This window comes from Malaclemys terrapin, chromosome 1 (genome assembly GCF_027887155.1).
Source record: "Malaclemys terrapin pileata isolate rMalTer1 chromosome 1, rMalTer1.hap1, whole genome shotgun sequence".
NCBI lineage: Eukaryota > Metazoa > Chordata > Testudines > Emydidae > Malaclemys > Malaclemys terrapin.
In genome coordinates this window covers 229,087,113-229,103,697 of record NC_071505.1, presented here as the reverse complement: position 1 = coordinate 229,103,697, position 16,585 = coordinate 229,087,113, and the positions used below count along the sequence as shown (strand labels likewise).

At 41.6% G+C, this 16,585-nt stretch overlaps 1 protein-coding gene across 3 annotated transcripts in view; it reads left to right on the top strand.

Annotated features, from left to right (window-relative positions):
* The first annotated feature begins 722 nt into the window (after window positions 1-722).
* LOC128825790 (granulocyte-macrophage colony-stimulating factor receptor subunit alpha-like) overlaps window positions 723-16,585 on the top strand; it is a 42,356-nt gene continuing 26,493 nt past the window's right edge. For all 3 annotated transcript variants that reach the window (XM_054008598.1, XM_054008590.1, XM_054008584.1), the window contains exons 1-5: window positions 723-767; window positions 1,510-1,709; window positions 12,462-12,579; window positions 12,762-12,898; window positions 15,820-15,946. In XM_054008598.1, the coding sequence (XP_053864573.1) occupies window positions 12,495-12,579; window positions 12,762-12,898; window positions 15,820-15,946 (349 nt within the window). In that variant the 5' untranslated portion in view covers window positions 723-767; window positions 1,510-1,709; window positions 12,462-12,494. The remainder of the gene's footprint in view (window positions 768-1,509; window positions 1,710-12,461; window positions 12,580-12,761; window positions 12,899-15,819; window positions 15,947-16,585) is intronic.

The window sequence follows — 16,585 nt, the reverse complement described above, 5'->3', positions numbered from 1 at the left end:
CTGTGGTACTGAAAAATTAGGGTTCAGCCCTCATGATAATTTATGAGGGGATGGTCGGTACATAATATAATTTGATATTTTCTTATTTCCTTTTAAAACAAAAAAGACCTAGGAAGTTACATTAAAATACATTAAAAATGTTATTTAGGTTGGCCAGTCAACTACTTAGGAAATGCAAGATTTATGGTTGCCTGTGCAACCTGTTTCTGCTCCCTTGTGTGTATGCATTATAATACAGTCTTTTAATTACATGATCATATGCTACTTTTTTCCACAGAACCTCTGCCTTATTCAGGGCACAGAACTGACACACAGGGAGGGGTCAAGTGCCTGATTTTTCAGCCTAAATAATCTTTTAAGGTGTGTGTGGGGGGAGAAGAGAGGGGTTATTCTATGCATATATAGGAGCAGATTCTGATTTCGGTTATGCTGGTGTAAAGCCAGAGTAAATCCATTCTGGAGTTACTCCAGATTTACACCAATATAAGTGAGATCAGAATCTGGTTCATAGTCTGTAAAGGACTCAGGATGAGATGATGTGAGGAGGAGAAGGAAAGAGGGGGAGAAAGAATCTTACTTCTGCAGCTACCATGATGAAGTTGGCTCAGTGAATAATATCCGGCAGGCTCCTCGCCAGTGTTGTTGTGGCTGAAAGTGAGGAATTGAGACCCTGAAGAAGAGGAAACATCTGCTTGAATTTGTATAGAGGGAAAAGTTGCTGTTGAGAATCCAACTGTAGGAGATCCAAGCAGCCAAAAGCACTGCAGGTTTGTGGAGATTGGTCTGTTTGTATTTTCTCCTACCATTAGATATAATATGCAAAGTAGATATGTGAGTTACCTGTAAATATATGTTTTTTTTTACTGCAGTAATAGCCCCCAGGAAATTAAAGACTAAAAACCATATACAAACAAAATTAAGGTTGAGGAGATTTAAAAGTGACAAAAGCAGAGAAATGCAGAGATATGGTATAGATTGTAAGCTCTTTGCGGCAGTGATGGTATTATTGTTATTATATGTGTGTACAGCACCTGGCATAATAGGGCCTTGACTCCTGATTGAGGCCTATATGTGCTATAATAATAAAATAATAGTAATAATTAATAACAAATAGGCTGTCCTCAACTCATTAATTGTGCCTTGTATTTTGATTTGATATGCTAATAGTAATAAATACTAATATATGTTTCACAGTTCAGTGTAGAGAAGGATGTATGTTAAACTGAGGTGCCTTGATCCCATTACACACAATTATACTGCTGTGTTTGCATTGGTCCTGTCTGATAAGATACTTATTGGAACAGAAAGCTCTTTCAGTGAGAAGAACTTACAGGCAAACTATTGTTTGTGGAAGCGGGCTTATTTGTAGGACATATATTTTCTATATGTACGTTTATATCCAATGGTAGACCCAAAGGCACAAATGGACCGGCTGAAATGGGAAGAGGGTATCTTATTAATTAACTTGATGTTCATTTTGTGTGAAATTATTTATATTCTGCAAACAAGGAGATTAAAGAAGTCCGGAAACTGCGAAGGAAATGACCCAAAGAACTGTCTCAATATCAGTCTTGCAACACTTCCCATGAATTGGATACTATGCAATGATAAATTATTGTCGCGGCAGTACGACAGCTTCAGTCTCAAGCATTTCAATCAGACCCAAGACCCTAAGTTAAACGAGATACCAAGCCTTTTGCAAGGAGGAGGTAAGCTAGTTTTTGTCTTTGTTTTTTGTTTGCTTGTTTGGGGTTTTTTATTGTTATTTTTATTTCTCAAGGCTCCTATGACATAACACAAACATTTGCATTGGGAAAAAAAGCTATATTAGATTGAGTTCATCTACCTCCAAGTGCAGATTTGAGGATGGTTTTAGCCAAAATTGTGATGACACATTATTATTTATGATTTATGATCTGAAGTTAAGGACAAATGTGAGTAAAGGGAGTGATCAGATTCCCAGCACTGCCTGCCAGGTCCAGGAAAAACATTAGCAATATTTTCCCTTGTGTGTTGGGCTGCCTTATTTGCTCTGACATCTATTTTGTGTATCCAGGAGAAATGTTGCTATCTCTTTCTTCTTTTAAAAAATAATCTAACTGGAAGCATTTGTATGTTGTCTCCTGTACATGGGTTTGTGTTTGGTAAGTTGCAGATCGCTACATAGAGTGAATCAGTTCTAGGAATAGCATGAATTGAATGTATATTTCAATGACTGATATGTATCCTGGCTTTTAATTTCATTTCAATACTTTAATAGTAAATGTTGCACATATATGGTGCTCTTAGCATCTCAAAGCAATTTATAAGCTTCCATTTACCCTCACAACACCTCTGTAAGGTAAGTATTATTATCCTTATTTTATAAATGGCATTTGTTTGAGCTAGAGAAGTCTGAATGCCATCGTACAAGGCACTGCTAAGCCCTCATTTGGAATTCTGTGTACAATTCTGGTTACCCATGTTTAAGAAAGGGGAATTCCGCTGGAACAGGTGCAGATCAGCGGAATGGCGAGCCTATCTTAGAAGGAGAGACTCCACTTGGCTTGTGTAGCCTATCAAAGCAAAGGCTGAGAGGGGATATGATTGCTTTCTGTAAATACTAGCCATCAGTAAATTCAGGCTGGAAATTAGAAGCATTATAACTAGGGCTGTTGATTAATCACAGTTAACTCACGCGATTAACTCAAAAAAATTAACCGCACCCTGCTCACTCCGTCCCCCTTCTCTCCATCGCTCTCTCTCCCCCCACACACACACTCACTTTCACTGGGCTTGGGTAGGGGGTTAGGGTTTGGGAGGGGGTGCAGGCTCTGGGCTGGGGCTGAGGGGTTCACAGTGTGGGAGGGGGCTCTGATCTGAGCTTGGGGCAGAGTTCTGGTGTGGAGAAGAGGGTCTGGGGTGTTGGCTCTGGAAAGGGGCTCAGAGCTGGGGTTTGGGGTGCAGGAGACCGTTTGAGGTGCAGGAGGGGATATGGAGTGTTGGCTCCAGGATGGGGCTCAGGGCTGAGGTTTGGGGGGCGACCTCCTGCGGGCAGCACTTAGCTCCGGTGGCTCCCAGTTGGTGGTGTGTGGCCCCATGCTGCTCCCGGAAGGGGCCAACGTGCCCCTGCAACCCCTGGGGAGAAATGGGGGGGCACGTGGCTCCGTGTGCTGCCCCTGTCTGCAAGCACCACCCCTTCAGCTCCCATTGGCCACAGATTCCCATTCCCAGCTAATGGGAGCTGTGGAGGCAGTGCTTGCAGGCAGGAGCAGTGTGCGGAGGGAGACCCCTGCCCCTGGGGCCCTGCTAGCCGCTTCCAGGAGCAGCATGGGGCCAGGGTAGGCAATTAATTGCATGATTAACCATGATTAATTTTTTTAATCATTTGACAGAGCCTAATTATAACATCAGAAGAGAGGGGTTCTGGAACAGCCTCCCAATAGATGTAGTGGGGGCAAGAAACCTGAATGGTTTCAAAATGGAGTTTATTAATGGGATTATAGGCTAGAGCTGCCTGTGATAGCAGCAGACTGGACTTCATGATGCAGGAAGTCCCTTCCAGTTCTATGTTTTTATAGTCTTTTATAAGCGTAAAACAGGCATGAATGACTTGCCCAAGGTTGCACAGCTAGTCAGTGGCAGAACTAGGAATTAGAATCTAAAAGTAGGTCTTCCATCCATTTCTCTCTCCTCAGATGGTGCTCTCCCTTTAAAGACCTAATAAAAATGAATTTGTTGATATTTGCTCCCATATGAAAGCCAAGCTGATCCTACTTACCCTGTGATAGTGGCCACAGTAATGATAGTCCTCATTACTTGAAAGTTGCATATAGGGCTATTGGAATCAGTTAATCACTACTGTACAATCTCACCAAAGGAGAACTGGAATCAATTGGGGGAAAATGGACACATCCATTCCAGCAGAATGTCACCTATTAAGAACTAACATTTCCAAGACCCTTTCCTATCTTAGCCTGGGTCCTGAGGGAAAGCTGAGATAGATTTGGATTATTAGTTCCATATCACTGCATCCACCCCATCCCTTTCACTCTACCAGTAATGCTTCTCTCGATGCCCTGTTTGGATACTTTTCCCACAAGCATCTCCACATTTTCCTCTATGCCTTTCCCTATGCGTGGAACACCTTTTCTTAACTGATCCTTTTCATACTGAAGTCCCTCCCGAAGACCCACTTCTATTGTAGAGCCGACAAGAAACTAACCAGCTGATTGTGGCAAGGTTGGGAGTTACCTGGGAAAAGTCAATATATTTTATACTAGTTTAAAAAAACCCAAACCTTGTTTTAACAAGAGTCCCCAATCAGAACATGGCTAATTACCACCTCCCCACACTGCTTGTGTGGCGTACATCCTTCCCAGACCCTCCATCTTGCTGTTTGGTCCTCTTTGTTTTGTCTGCTTAAGAGTATAAATTCTCCTTTTGCTTAGCACATCGTGGGTGCTACTGAAAACATATCAATAATAATAGTAATAGGGTTTGTCTACACTTAAAATGCTGTAAATTTGTACTGAAGCTTCGGCAAACTCTCACCCCAGCAGCTGTGCCTGTATTGTTGCCACATAATGATGTCATGAGAATGATTCTGCAGTGTTTAAAAAGAGACGGTCTCGGCAATGGTCTGTCTGCACTGCAATAACAGTATATCTTGGCTGTCCCAGCCTGGGTTTAACATGGCTTTGAAGAACAGTGGGTACAAAACTACTCTCCCTGAAATGCGGGGTGCCCTGTGGAAATGTTTAAGGTTCTAATATAGCTTGAGGATATGGCTATGGTTCTGTCTGCACTACAAAATTGTAATGAGTTGTAACCAGTTGTCATGAATCTACACGGTATGTGCTATGCCCCAGACTTGAAGTAGTCTCCTGGGAATACCTCTTCAGTGCCCCATAGCCCCCAGGGTCCCACTTTTCCTCCAGGATAGACCACACAGCCTCAACACCTCTGAGACCGGGCCTTCAGGCTCCACCCCACCTGTTTCTCACCATGAGCTCTGAACACAGAGTCTGACTAAGGTAGACATCTGTTCACAGACATTGTACCCTCTTCAGGGATCAATGTCCTTCATTAAGTATTTAAAGCAACACCAGGCAGCCTTTTCAAAACGGGATGGGTTTTAATAGTCAGCTGGAAAACAGTGTTGGGAAGTCCTTAGGCTAGCAAAGAGAGGCAAAGGTAAGACAGAGTTCATACTGGCTGAAGCCAGGGCTCCACCAACCGTGTCGGCCCCAGAATCCCACCCCCCCTTCTCTTTCTTTCTTTCTTTCTCTGTGTCCCTTTGAATGGGTTCTGAAAGGCTCCTGTATAACAATCCCAAGCCTAATGGGGAGAGGCTTCTAGAGTATTCTCGCTTTCATCACATTTCTCCTGAAATGGCTGTAAATTGTACTGTAGAAAGGCCTTAAGAAAAACAATTCACAGAATAAAAAACTCATATTTCCGTTTCCTTGATTTTGCAATGATTAACCTCCCCTGAAAGCAATTAAAATCTTATGTAAGAGAAGAACTTTTCTTATCATGAGCAAAAATTCCAGTAATTAGTGTTGTTTCTTTGTACTGTAATTGTTTTTCTAAGGAGAAAATCTCCTTTAGCAAAACAGGTACTGAAGGAAAGAAAAGTTTTCTCCTCCTAGAATAATAATACTCAGACTTCAGTAGTTCAGGAGCCAAATTAATGATCAGCATTACCCAAAAGAGCCACAGTTCTGTGAATTAATTGTTTCATTTACTGTAGTACAATATATTCATATTTAATCAGTATGACAGGGAAAATATATATATATATATAAATCACAGCAAAATGATTGACCAAGTATTATTTTCATCAAATACAATTGGTTAAAAACATAGTAAAATCATCCTGATTGGTTAATAACTTAGATTGGTTAATAATTAAATCACATCGCGTTTTAATATCTTGTGCTGCAGAGAGATGCTGGAGACCCATTAAAGAGCCACTAATGGCTCGCGAGCCTCAGTCTGAGTATCAGTGTCTTCGAGGAAATTCAGTTTCACATGAAAAGAGTGAAATAATGGAGCTCTTGTTTAGTATTCCATAATTAGCCACTCTGAACCTGGGCAGGTCTTCACTACAGGGGGTGGGTCGATTTAAGATACGCAAATTCAGCTACGCGAATAGCGTAGCTGAATTCGACGTATCGGAGCCGACTTACCCCACTGTGAGGACGGCGGCAAAATCGACCTCCGCGGCTCCCCGTCGACGGCGCTTACTCCTACCTCCACAGGTGGAGTAAGCACGTCGATTCGGGGATCAATTGTCGCGTCCCGATTTCTACCCGCCGAATAAGGCGGGTAGTGTAGACCTAGCCTGAGGGAGTCTAAGCAGGTGTAACGTGGGTCTGCTCAGTGTTGTTACACAAACTTAGACTTGCACCTACTCATCAACATGTTATTAATACTCTCTAATACATTACCTCTTGATCTGGCCCACTGAGTCTAAGGCACTAAAGTCTTACGCATGAACTTAATTTCACTGGGACTACTCATGCAGGTGAAGTTAAGCAGATGTGTGAATCTTTGCAGGATCAAAGCCATAGCAAGAGTAGAAGAGGGGTCAGAAAAGAGAGATATAGCAGAATAATGAGGGGATGAAAGAAAAAAGCTGTAAGATAAGTGGAGGTGTGATCTACTTCTACCCTCCTATTAAAGTGCAAAAATAACTCTTTCAAAATTAAACAGTCTGGAGAACACAGTGAAATTTTTGTCTCTCTCGCTCGCTCTCTCGCTCTCTCTTTTTTTTTTTTTTTTTTTTACTAAATTTGGACTAGAACTTAAATCTGAAATTCAAATCCAGCTTACACCCAGCAACCCCATTAAAAATATAAACCTCCAAACCTCAAAATGTATTAATTACTGGATATCAGGCAAAATAGCTACTTGTCATTTACCAGTAGTTACTTAGAATTGCTCAGAATTGTTTAATATTTGTTAAAAATTACTCTGTTTCTAATTATTAACTACCAGCAAACTTATTACTTGGCATGTATTAGTGATAGCCTAGAATCATTTAATCACTAATAAATGACAAGAAAATTGTTTTACTGCGGATAAGTAATATAAACCTAAATCATTTCTAACAGGTACTGAGTAACTCCAGATAATTTTTGTTGGGAATTACCTAGTGATTTTTAAGTAGTGAATTCTGATTTGTACTAAATCAATCACTTCTTGCAAATCTGCAAATATCAAGAATGATTAAGTGAACACAAGTAAAGAAATACTTTATAAAGAAAAAGGAATTGTGTAGGACCTCAGAGTACAGAGGCAATGTGGTGGCCCTGAGCACAGCTGGGAGAGATGTAGAGGGAAGACTTCATTGGTTTAGAGGGGCTGGCTGCAGAAGGTGTAGAAAGGGAAGTTTCCCACATTAGGCTGTAGTCTCCCCTTTGCCTGAACCCTTAAACAGGGGATTTGCAGGGATATAGCTCTGTGCATCCTGATCCTGGTTGTAGCTAAGGGGCTCACAATGCAAGAGGTGCTTCCAGAGATAACCCTCTGGCTGTCTTTGCATTGGGCAGGGTCTATGTAAGGGATGTTATAAAAAATTATCCTGCAGCCAAGTAGCCCCAAGGTGCTGTTCTGGTAGCTGGAGATGAACATTGTGTAGGAAAGACCTGCTCACAGCACTTTTCTTCCAACCATACTGCTACTCATAGACTGGGGATTGGCATAGGAGCTACCACACCAGGAACCTCCTAAACTGGTGTAATTTCCCCACAGATAGCTAGGGATGTGGGGTGAGACAGTTATCTGGGGGAGAGTGCCCTCTCCCTCCCCAAATTTGTGTGACAAAGATTCAAAGGTTACAACAGGCCACATCTGTAGCAGCTTGCCTGATTTTTGCTTCCATTCTTTGAAGTTCCCCTTAGGGAGGATCTGAGGGCAGTGGGGAAGCCACCAGGAGCAGTGCTGCCAAAAGCCATCAGAAAGCTGGAGATTGGGGAGAGCAGAATGGTGGAGGCAAGAGACCTCCATGGGGATGGCCTCTGTCTCAGCAGACCCTCTGATTGGTGGGGAGCTGAGTCACTTGCAGCTCCTGAGGAGAGATCATCTCCACTCATCCCCCATGGAATCAATCCAAGAAAATTTAATGCAGCAACACATGGATTCTTGGTCTGATTAGAACTGAGAAACTGCTGAACTGAATTTTCTCAGATAATTTGTTTCTTAGATTTCACAAAGATTTACAAAAATAGACAATGTTTGAACAGTTGTTCAGGAATTCTAGAGATTTCTGTATGTAAAGTTCCTGATTGGGACCTTTGGGACAAATGTATTGTTTTCATTTGCACATGGTCCAAGCATAGAAAATTTCAGCTCTAGAGTATTTTGTAAGAGAAAGTGCTAAGGAACTGAAAAGGGGGATTTCTAATGGAAGGGATAAATCAGTGAAGTCAATGACAAATAGCAATATAATTAATTTCACCATCCATGGGTGGAGGAGCCATACCAAAAATTAAGCACTGTAGAAAGGGGATTTTTTAATAAAAAAAGAGGAAGCTAGTCAAAAAGTCCCTAAAGTCAAAAGTGAAAAAGTGAAAATCCTTAGATCTAGTATGGAGGTTATTTATTTAACAAAGACAAAGGCAACTCCGAATGTCCTAAACAAAAAAGGAAGCAGGTAGATTAAAAAAATATGGCAAGATACAAGATTTTATTTCTCCACACAAATTTCCTTCAGAAAATAGAAATCATCCAAATGAAGTCAGTTGAAAGCACTATGACAGGTACAAAGTAAAATGGTATTAAGTGGGCTAAGCCGGATTTTAAATAGCAGATAGTAAAGACATTTAAAAAAATAAGAAATAATTTAAATGTGTCAAAAGCAGGATGTCTGTGAATGAATTGGTGTGTCCACTCAACTACCAGGGAGTAAAGGGAATGATTAAGGAGGAAAAGGGCATTGCAAAGAAACAAAATTATTTCTTTGCACCATTCTTCACCAGAAAGGATCATGAGGGGACATTTACTCTTTACAAGTAATAAAGATGAGGTACTGAAAGAGGCTGAGGTGTAAAAAGAGACGGTGCTGGAACAAATTGATAAACTGAGGAGCAATAAGTCATCAGGATGAGAGGGTATACATCCAAGAGTAAGAATGAAGTGGCTGGGAGGCTAATGAGTATACAATCACTCATTAAAATTTGCTATTATACTAGAGGGCACCACTCTTTGAAATATAGTACTAAGGGAGATATAAGGAATTATAAATTGGGAAATCTCACTTCAGTACCAGGTAAATTGGTTACAATTAAAAACAGAATTAAAATATACCTGTATGAACATGTTAGGTTCAAAGGACCAGCTTCTAAAAAGGAAAATCATGCCTCTCTGATTTACTATGATGTTTTCAGCATGTCAACAGAAGTAATAAAGAAGCAGCAGATGGCGTAATACATTTGGACCTTCAAAAAGTCTGTGACAAAGTCCCTCGCAAAAGACTCTTAAAGTAACTAAAGTGTCCAAGGTGAGGATTGAGTATTCCTGGATCAGCAGCCAAGAGGCAAGAAACAAAGTAGGAAAACATTGTCTGACAAGTTACAGTTACATACTAGTCCTAGTATGTCTTTATATGTTTAATAACATTCTGGAAAAGAGGATGAACAGTGAGATGACCACATTTGAAAGTGGCACAAAATTCTTTAGGTTAGTCAGGACAGAGAGAAGGGTCAGGAACCTCCTGTCAGGGACATTCAGGGCAGCATGGCAGCAGATGAAGCTCACTGCAGCAAATGCAAGATAATACACATTGGAAGGAATAATAATAATCGTCTCAGCTCCTCATTTCTGAGTTCAAAATTAACTATAACCACTGTGGATATTCCTTTGCTCAATATGCATCAATGGTCAAAAAAGCAAACCAAATGTAAGGACATAAAAGTAAAGGGAAAGAAAATGATACTGAAAATATTATAATGCAATTATATAAACCAATAATATGCCATCACTTGGAAAACTGTGTTCAGTTCCAATCACCTTCTCTCAAAAGAAATTGACAGATTCAAAGAATTGCTGCAAATATAATCAGAGCCATGAAAAGATTCCCATATAAGGAGAGATTGAAAAGACTAGGAATGTTTCAGGTAGACAGGAAATGAATAAGAGGCAATATGAAATAATGGATGGCATCAAGAATAATAATATCTAATGTTAGAGAGCTTTTCCTTCACCCCATCCCCCGGTTCTTGTCACGCAAACAGAAAGCAGAAGACCAGAAGCCCCAAATGCAGGCAATGCGATGTGTATTGGGGTTAGTTCCAAGCAAGCACATATAACTCTGATGCCACAGAGTCTTGTTTCCCAGTGTCCTGTTCCCAGCTCTGATGCCGCAGAGCATTTACCCCGTGTCCCCCTTCCCAGCTCTGACACTGCAGAGCCTTGCTATATCCCTGTTCCCCGTTCCCACCCCCACTCCCTATTCCCTATTCTTAGCAGGCCCAAACATACCTGCAATGCATGCCCACAGTCCCACACCTTACAATTTATGGTCATGTTCCATTTTGGAGGGTTGTGGGTCTGGGTCTTCGTCCCACCTCTTTTGTACCCCCTGGGAGGCGTAAGGAGTGAGGTTGTGCTCTGGCCAATGCCTGGCCTTTCTTTGGCTTTTAGTGTGTCTTATGCCTGCATGCTCTTGCCCCTCCTAACTGGTTGCTCGACCTTGACCGGAGAGAGGACCCAGGCAGCCTTCCAGTGTATGCTCATATATTACACTCCTACCATACCCTGTAAGACTTTAGTTCCATCTCTTATCTCTTTCACCCTTTCTGCTTGAGGGCAGATGTAACACACTGTCTTTGTCTTTTGTTTACACATATTAGTATAAGATATAAGGGTATCAAAAAGTCAAACCCAAAATTCTATCTCAGGCTGACAAACAAGCCTATGTGCTAACACTTGACTCTTATTTAAATGCTTTTAATCTATAGCTCTCAGAAGGTTTTACAAAGGAAATAAGTAGATGGGCCCTGTTGCCATAATATCTGAGCACCTCACAATCTTTAATGTATTTATCCTCACCACACGCCAGCGAGGTAGCGCAGTGCTGTTATCTGCTTCGTACGGAAGGGGAACTGAGGGAGAGAGAACCAGAACCACAAAAGGATTTAGGCATCTAACTCCTACTTTAGGTGACTAAGTCCAAAATTTAGGCACCACCGAAATCCTCAAAACTGCTACTCAGCTGCCACCTAACTCTGGAGGTGCCTAAAGTTGTTCAGTGTCAAAATTTCTGCTGTTAAAGTCCCCAAGGTGTCTACATTTCTGTCTCTGGCTGTGCACATCGCTGCCTCAATACTGATAGCCAGTGCCTGTCTCACGCCTGCATAATCCTCAGCCCAGGTGAAACTAGGCAATGTCCCACCTACCTCGCCTGTGGGGCTCAATCCAGTAGGCATGCTTTAAGCCATACAGAGAAGCTAAGGGAGGAAGGAGGCAGCAACAGCCTTCTTTATAATCTTTAGTCCACTGGTTAGAACACTCACCTGGGATGTGGAAGACCCTGGTTCAGTTCCACCCTTAGAAGAGAACATATTTGAACTTGGGCTTTCCACCCTTTAGATGCATGCCCCAACCACTAGACTATGGGATAATCTCTTGTGAGGCTTTCTCAATCTCTCTTATTGAAGCTGTTCCACTTTATATTACATAATTAAAAAATGAACTAGACACTGGGTGAGAGAGTTTGTGACTGACTCTACAGCCAGTGATTAGGGCAGTCAGAGGAGAGGTGGGAAACCCAAAGTCAAATCCTTTCTCCACAGCAGGCAGAGGGAAGAACTGAACTGGGGTCTCCCATCCGAGTGTCTTAACTACAAGGCTAAAGGTTATAAGGCTACCACCACCTCTGTTTTGTATAGAATTAGGAGAGTACTTCTGCCATTCTTCAAGCAACAGCTTAGGTTCCTGGCTCCAGGAGAAGGGTCCATGGCTGCACATCCCAAGCAGAGATAGGTGCTCCTCTCCAGCCTAGATTTAGGCACCTAACTCCCTGAAAGGGGCAGGGGTCAGGACACATCCCTCTCCTCTGCATCTGCTATTGGCTAGCTTTGACAACTCAGTTCCTAGCATGCAGGCTTTCATGGATCCCACTCTTAGCCAGCCGGCTTCCTCATGCATTCTACAGAGAGCCTAGGTGCCTAACCCAGGGTTTGTGAATTCTACTGAGTGGCGAGGAACCACAATGCCTGCTTCCCTTGGGCCAGAGGGCCTAAGCAACCAGCCCAAAGTCACAGTGAGTCTGTGACCAAAAAAAGGGGGTTCAACCCCAGTCTCCCAAGTACCAGCATAATGCCTTAGCTACTGGACCTTGTTGCTGGGGCATACGTGTGATGTATTTAGCTGATTCTAGTGACTAATAAAAACAGTCTTTGATTCTGTCCTTAAAAGAAATCAAGCTTTACAGAAACCTAAGTATGCTTTGGCATCTGTTTCTTCTCTTGTAGGTTTCATTCCTGTCATTTTCCAAGGAAAAAAGGATGGCTGCCACTCTAGGAATTTTTTCCATGTTTTTTTGCGTTATGTTATTTCCTACGTTGCATGCTGACATTGTGTATACAGGGTGTAAGTATAATACTTTAATTGAGATAATCTAAAGGACTTAATTCATCTCACTCTAGGGATATTTGCCCGTCCAGTTACACTATGTATTGTCATAGCAGGCCTGCTAAATACTAGCCTCTGCACCTGAAAACTTTGAAAAATCTTATTGCATCCTCTCTGATATTAATTCATAAAACTTACAGCGAATTCATCATCCTCACCCATTGCCAACTTGACGTTGAATCCTGGAAAACTAAAGCTGACCTGGGACAGCAGTCTCAATGATACTGAATACAGGTGTTCTATGCATGTAGGCGAGAGTAAGCAAACTGAGAAAAAGGTAAGTTTTCTATTTACTTATTAACAGAAACAATAAACTGTAGTTTCTTTTCCTTTTATATACTCGATTTATTGAAGAAACATATGTATCACTTGTAGTATCATAAAAGCCTAGAAAAGCCTAGGGTGCTCTGTGTACAGCTTTGGTGAGATTATTATTGGAATACTGTGTCCAGTTCTGGTGTCACCACTTCAAAAGGATGCTGAAAATTGAAGAATTCAGGATAGAGCTACATGAATGATCTGAGGTCTGGGAAACCTGCTTTGCAGGAAAAGACTTTGAGTATGTCTACACTACAAACGTAAGTTGACCTATATTAGGGTGAGTTATAGCCACTGTAGTAATTACAGTAATTATAGGGAGGAGGGATAGCTCAGTGGTTTGAGTATTGGTTTGCTAAACCTAAAGCTGTGAACTCAGTCCTTGAGGGGCCCACTTAGGGAACTGGGGTAAAAATCTGTCTGGGGATTAGCCCTGCTTTGAGCAGCGGGTTGGACTAGATGAGCTCCTGATCGTCCCTTCTAACCCTACGATTCTATGTCCACACTATCCTCCTTGAGTCCATGGTGTGTCCCCTCATTAGGAGCACTTCCACCAACCTAACAGACGGAGTGTAGGGAACTGAGTCATTAGTGAACTCTCTTTACTTTTCTTATAAAAGAGAAGATTAAGAGGTGACTTGATCAGTCTACACATACCTACTGGGGGAGAAGATGTCTAACAATATAGAGCTCATTCATTTAGTGGGCACCTTTCTTTGAAACATCGGCTGCTGGCCAATCTCAGAGACAGGATATGGGACCAGATGGATAACTGGTCTGATCCAATACAGAAATTCCTAGCACACATTCTTGTGATCCACTGCATCTGGAAGATACAGCAAAAGCACAAAAGTCCTCCTGATGACAGCATACCTTTTTATAAAGGACTGTTTGGAGACAGTGGCTGCCAGAGGGCATCTTTATTTGTTCCACATCTTGCTGTTTCTCTGACGGGCCAGCAGCACTGTTGACGTTAGTTTGTTTTTGAGAATCAGAGAATTTACTGAAATGTTTGCCTAAAACAAGGAGAAAAAGGTTTTGTTTAGAACTGCCTGGATAGCTTAGTGTGTGAAGCTTCCCTATGCAGGAATAAGCCATGTAGGGGAGTAGAAAGTCTGGAAAGATGCATTTGCAAAATTTCCTGCTTTCAGTTTGGCAGTGGGGTTTGCCCTCACATAGAAGTAATCTGGTGGTTTGGCCAGATCCTTAGATATACACAGATCCCTGACAATCCACTGGAGGGAAGGGGTGTCCAAGCAGAAGGCCCTTGTTTCCACACCGTCACACAACCCTTTCCTGCACAGCCCCTGCAGGCTGTAATCTACACAAATTACCAAATTTCATTTGGCTTGCTTGTGTTTGGCCAAGAGGGGATAGAATCTACCCAAGCCCTGATCTCTCCTGCCCCTGCTGCAGTGCTGGAATCCTGCAGGGCCCCACAGACGAGCTTTGGGACTTAAGGGAAAGTGGCTGTAAAAGAATATATCAGATTTAAATAGTAGTTTTAGAAATACCCATTACAGTTTCATACACTCCATAGCTGTGAATGTGATTTCAGTGAGAGCGTTCAGAGTGGAAGGATGGTCCAGGGGCTAGGGCACTAACCTTGTCTCTGCTCTGCCCCAGACTCTCTGTGTGACCTTGGTCAAGTAACTTAGTGTTTCTGTGCCTCAGTTCCCATCTACAAAATGGAAACAATCACTAGCTTATGAGGCAATCAGATGCTACAGTGATGGGGGCCATATAACTACCTAAGATGTCTAGTTACTGTAAGACTGATTCTGCCCATGGAGAGGTCAAATCTCATGATGGGGAGTAGGCCACAGGGAATATAGCTCTTGCTGTGAATGCATGGTAAACACAAGAGGCCTAATTACATTTTAAAAAAAGAACAAACAAAACCTTATCTTTACAACTCAGAGTCAGGACTGCTTCCATTTTACATTCAAATGGGAGCTGCCTTCCCCATAGACCAGGATGCATTTTCAACATTTCAGCTTCCTCGGTCACTGATTCTCATTTTTCAAGACTATGATCTCAAAGGGGATCGTAGCGCTGTTTTCTTGGGGTTCGAGAATTTTTCATTTAAAAGTGATGGCACGTCTGTGTCACTCCAGTTTATTCTGATGTGACTCTGTTGGATGTAAAATTGCAGTAATATACTGGTGAATTAAGGCCAACATTGCTAATCTTTCTGGCTGTGAAGAGAAGCTCCAGAACATAAATTGTTTCAATAATTGGATGTATTGATTTTTAATGTATATTGTTGAACAAATGTACAGACAGCAAATATTTATAATCGGGGTAAAAATCATATTCCCACCATCTTTAATTAGTCCCTATGTACTTTTTGGGACAACAACCAACTTTTGGAAGACTTTTGATCATGCATAGAATAGTTTTGCAAATTCATGGGGACACCTGTACATCTATTAAATATTCAGGCTCAGAACCTTCCCCAGGAAGTCATTCACAGAGGGAATTCTCTGGATGCAGATCTACCCTTGCCTTTCCAGAAGAGAGGGGAGCTTGCTGCTACCATCATTTGATCCCTGCAAAAGCTTCTATTCTCTTTGTTGAAGGAACTCCATGGAGTCTGGTGGGAGGGCAGGAGAGGAGAGGTTACTGGTTGCACTCCATGGCACCTCTCTTTGTAGATCCCCTAGACTTCCCTGCAGAAATATGGGAGGCAATGCATGCAGCTGGAACTGTGCAAAGACCCTACCGCTGAAAACACTTACACCTTTGCTTAACTTTACACACTGTGAGACGTCCTACAGGTTTCAATGGACTTATGCTTGGACTTTTCCCATAGTTAGAACCAGTTAAAACTGGGAATGAAAAAACAAATGATTAATTCAAATGCATGTTATTTTTCAGGTGTACAATAAAACCTGCACGTTTAGCAGAGCCAATGCTAATCCTATACATAAGGGGGCATTATTCAAAGTTCAAGCAATGTACAACAACATTTCATATTCAGCAGAAGCAAGATTCATTCCTCAAGGTAATGCATTACAGTTTGTGAAAGGTTTTGTCTATCTACAATATTTTGAGAAAAAACTCTCAGAATACATTTTATTCTAGAAGTTATCATTAATTTCATTTTTTATTACAAATACATTTGCAAATCTGCTACAATGATGCCATTTTGTAACAAACTGTGGCCTCAAATGTGCTAGTGACATTGTGGCAGAGGAAGGGTTCACTTTTGCACAGTAACTCACAGGATAGAAACATGTGTGTGTGATATAATTGTTTTTCTTTTGTCAGTCTCTTAGAGAAAGTGTGGATTAAAATGGTGCGTTGCGAAATAAAACAGTGACCAAAATAGGCGTCTTCACTGAAGCAATTTATGGCTAACATGTGCCTCGTTCTGGCTGACTAATACAAACTGAGTCATATTGTTAATGGTTATGACAACTAGGTTTAATCACCATGGTTAAATGGAATGCAAAAGTTTTCACACTTGAGTGCCTAAAATTAGGCTCCTATATCCTTAGGTACCTAAAATCATCAATAGAAGTTGCAGATGCTCAAATTCTCTCTGGGTCTGACCCAGTGTGTGCAGAATTGTATCTGCTTGTACCAGTAGTTCACCCTTCTTCTTCTTCGCAAATTGGTAATATGTAAATACACATGTAAC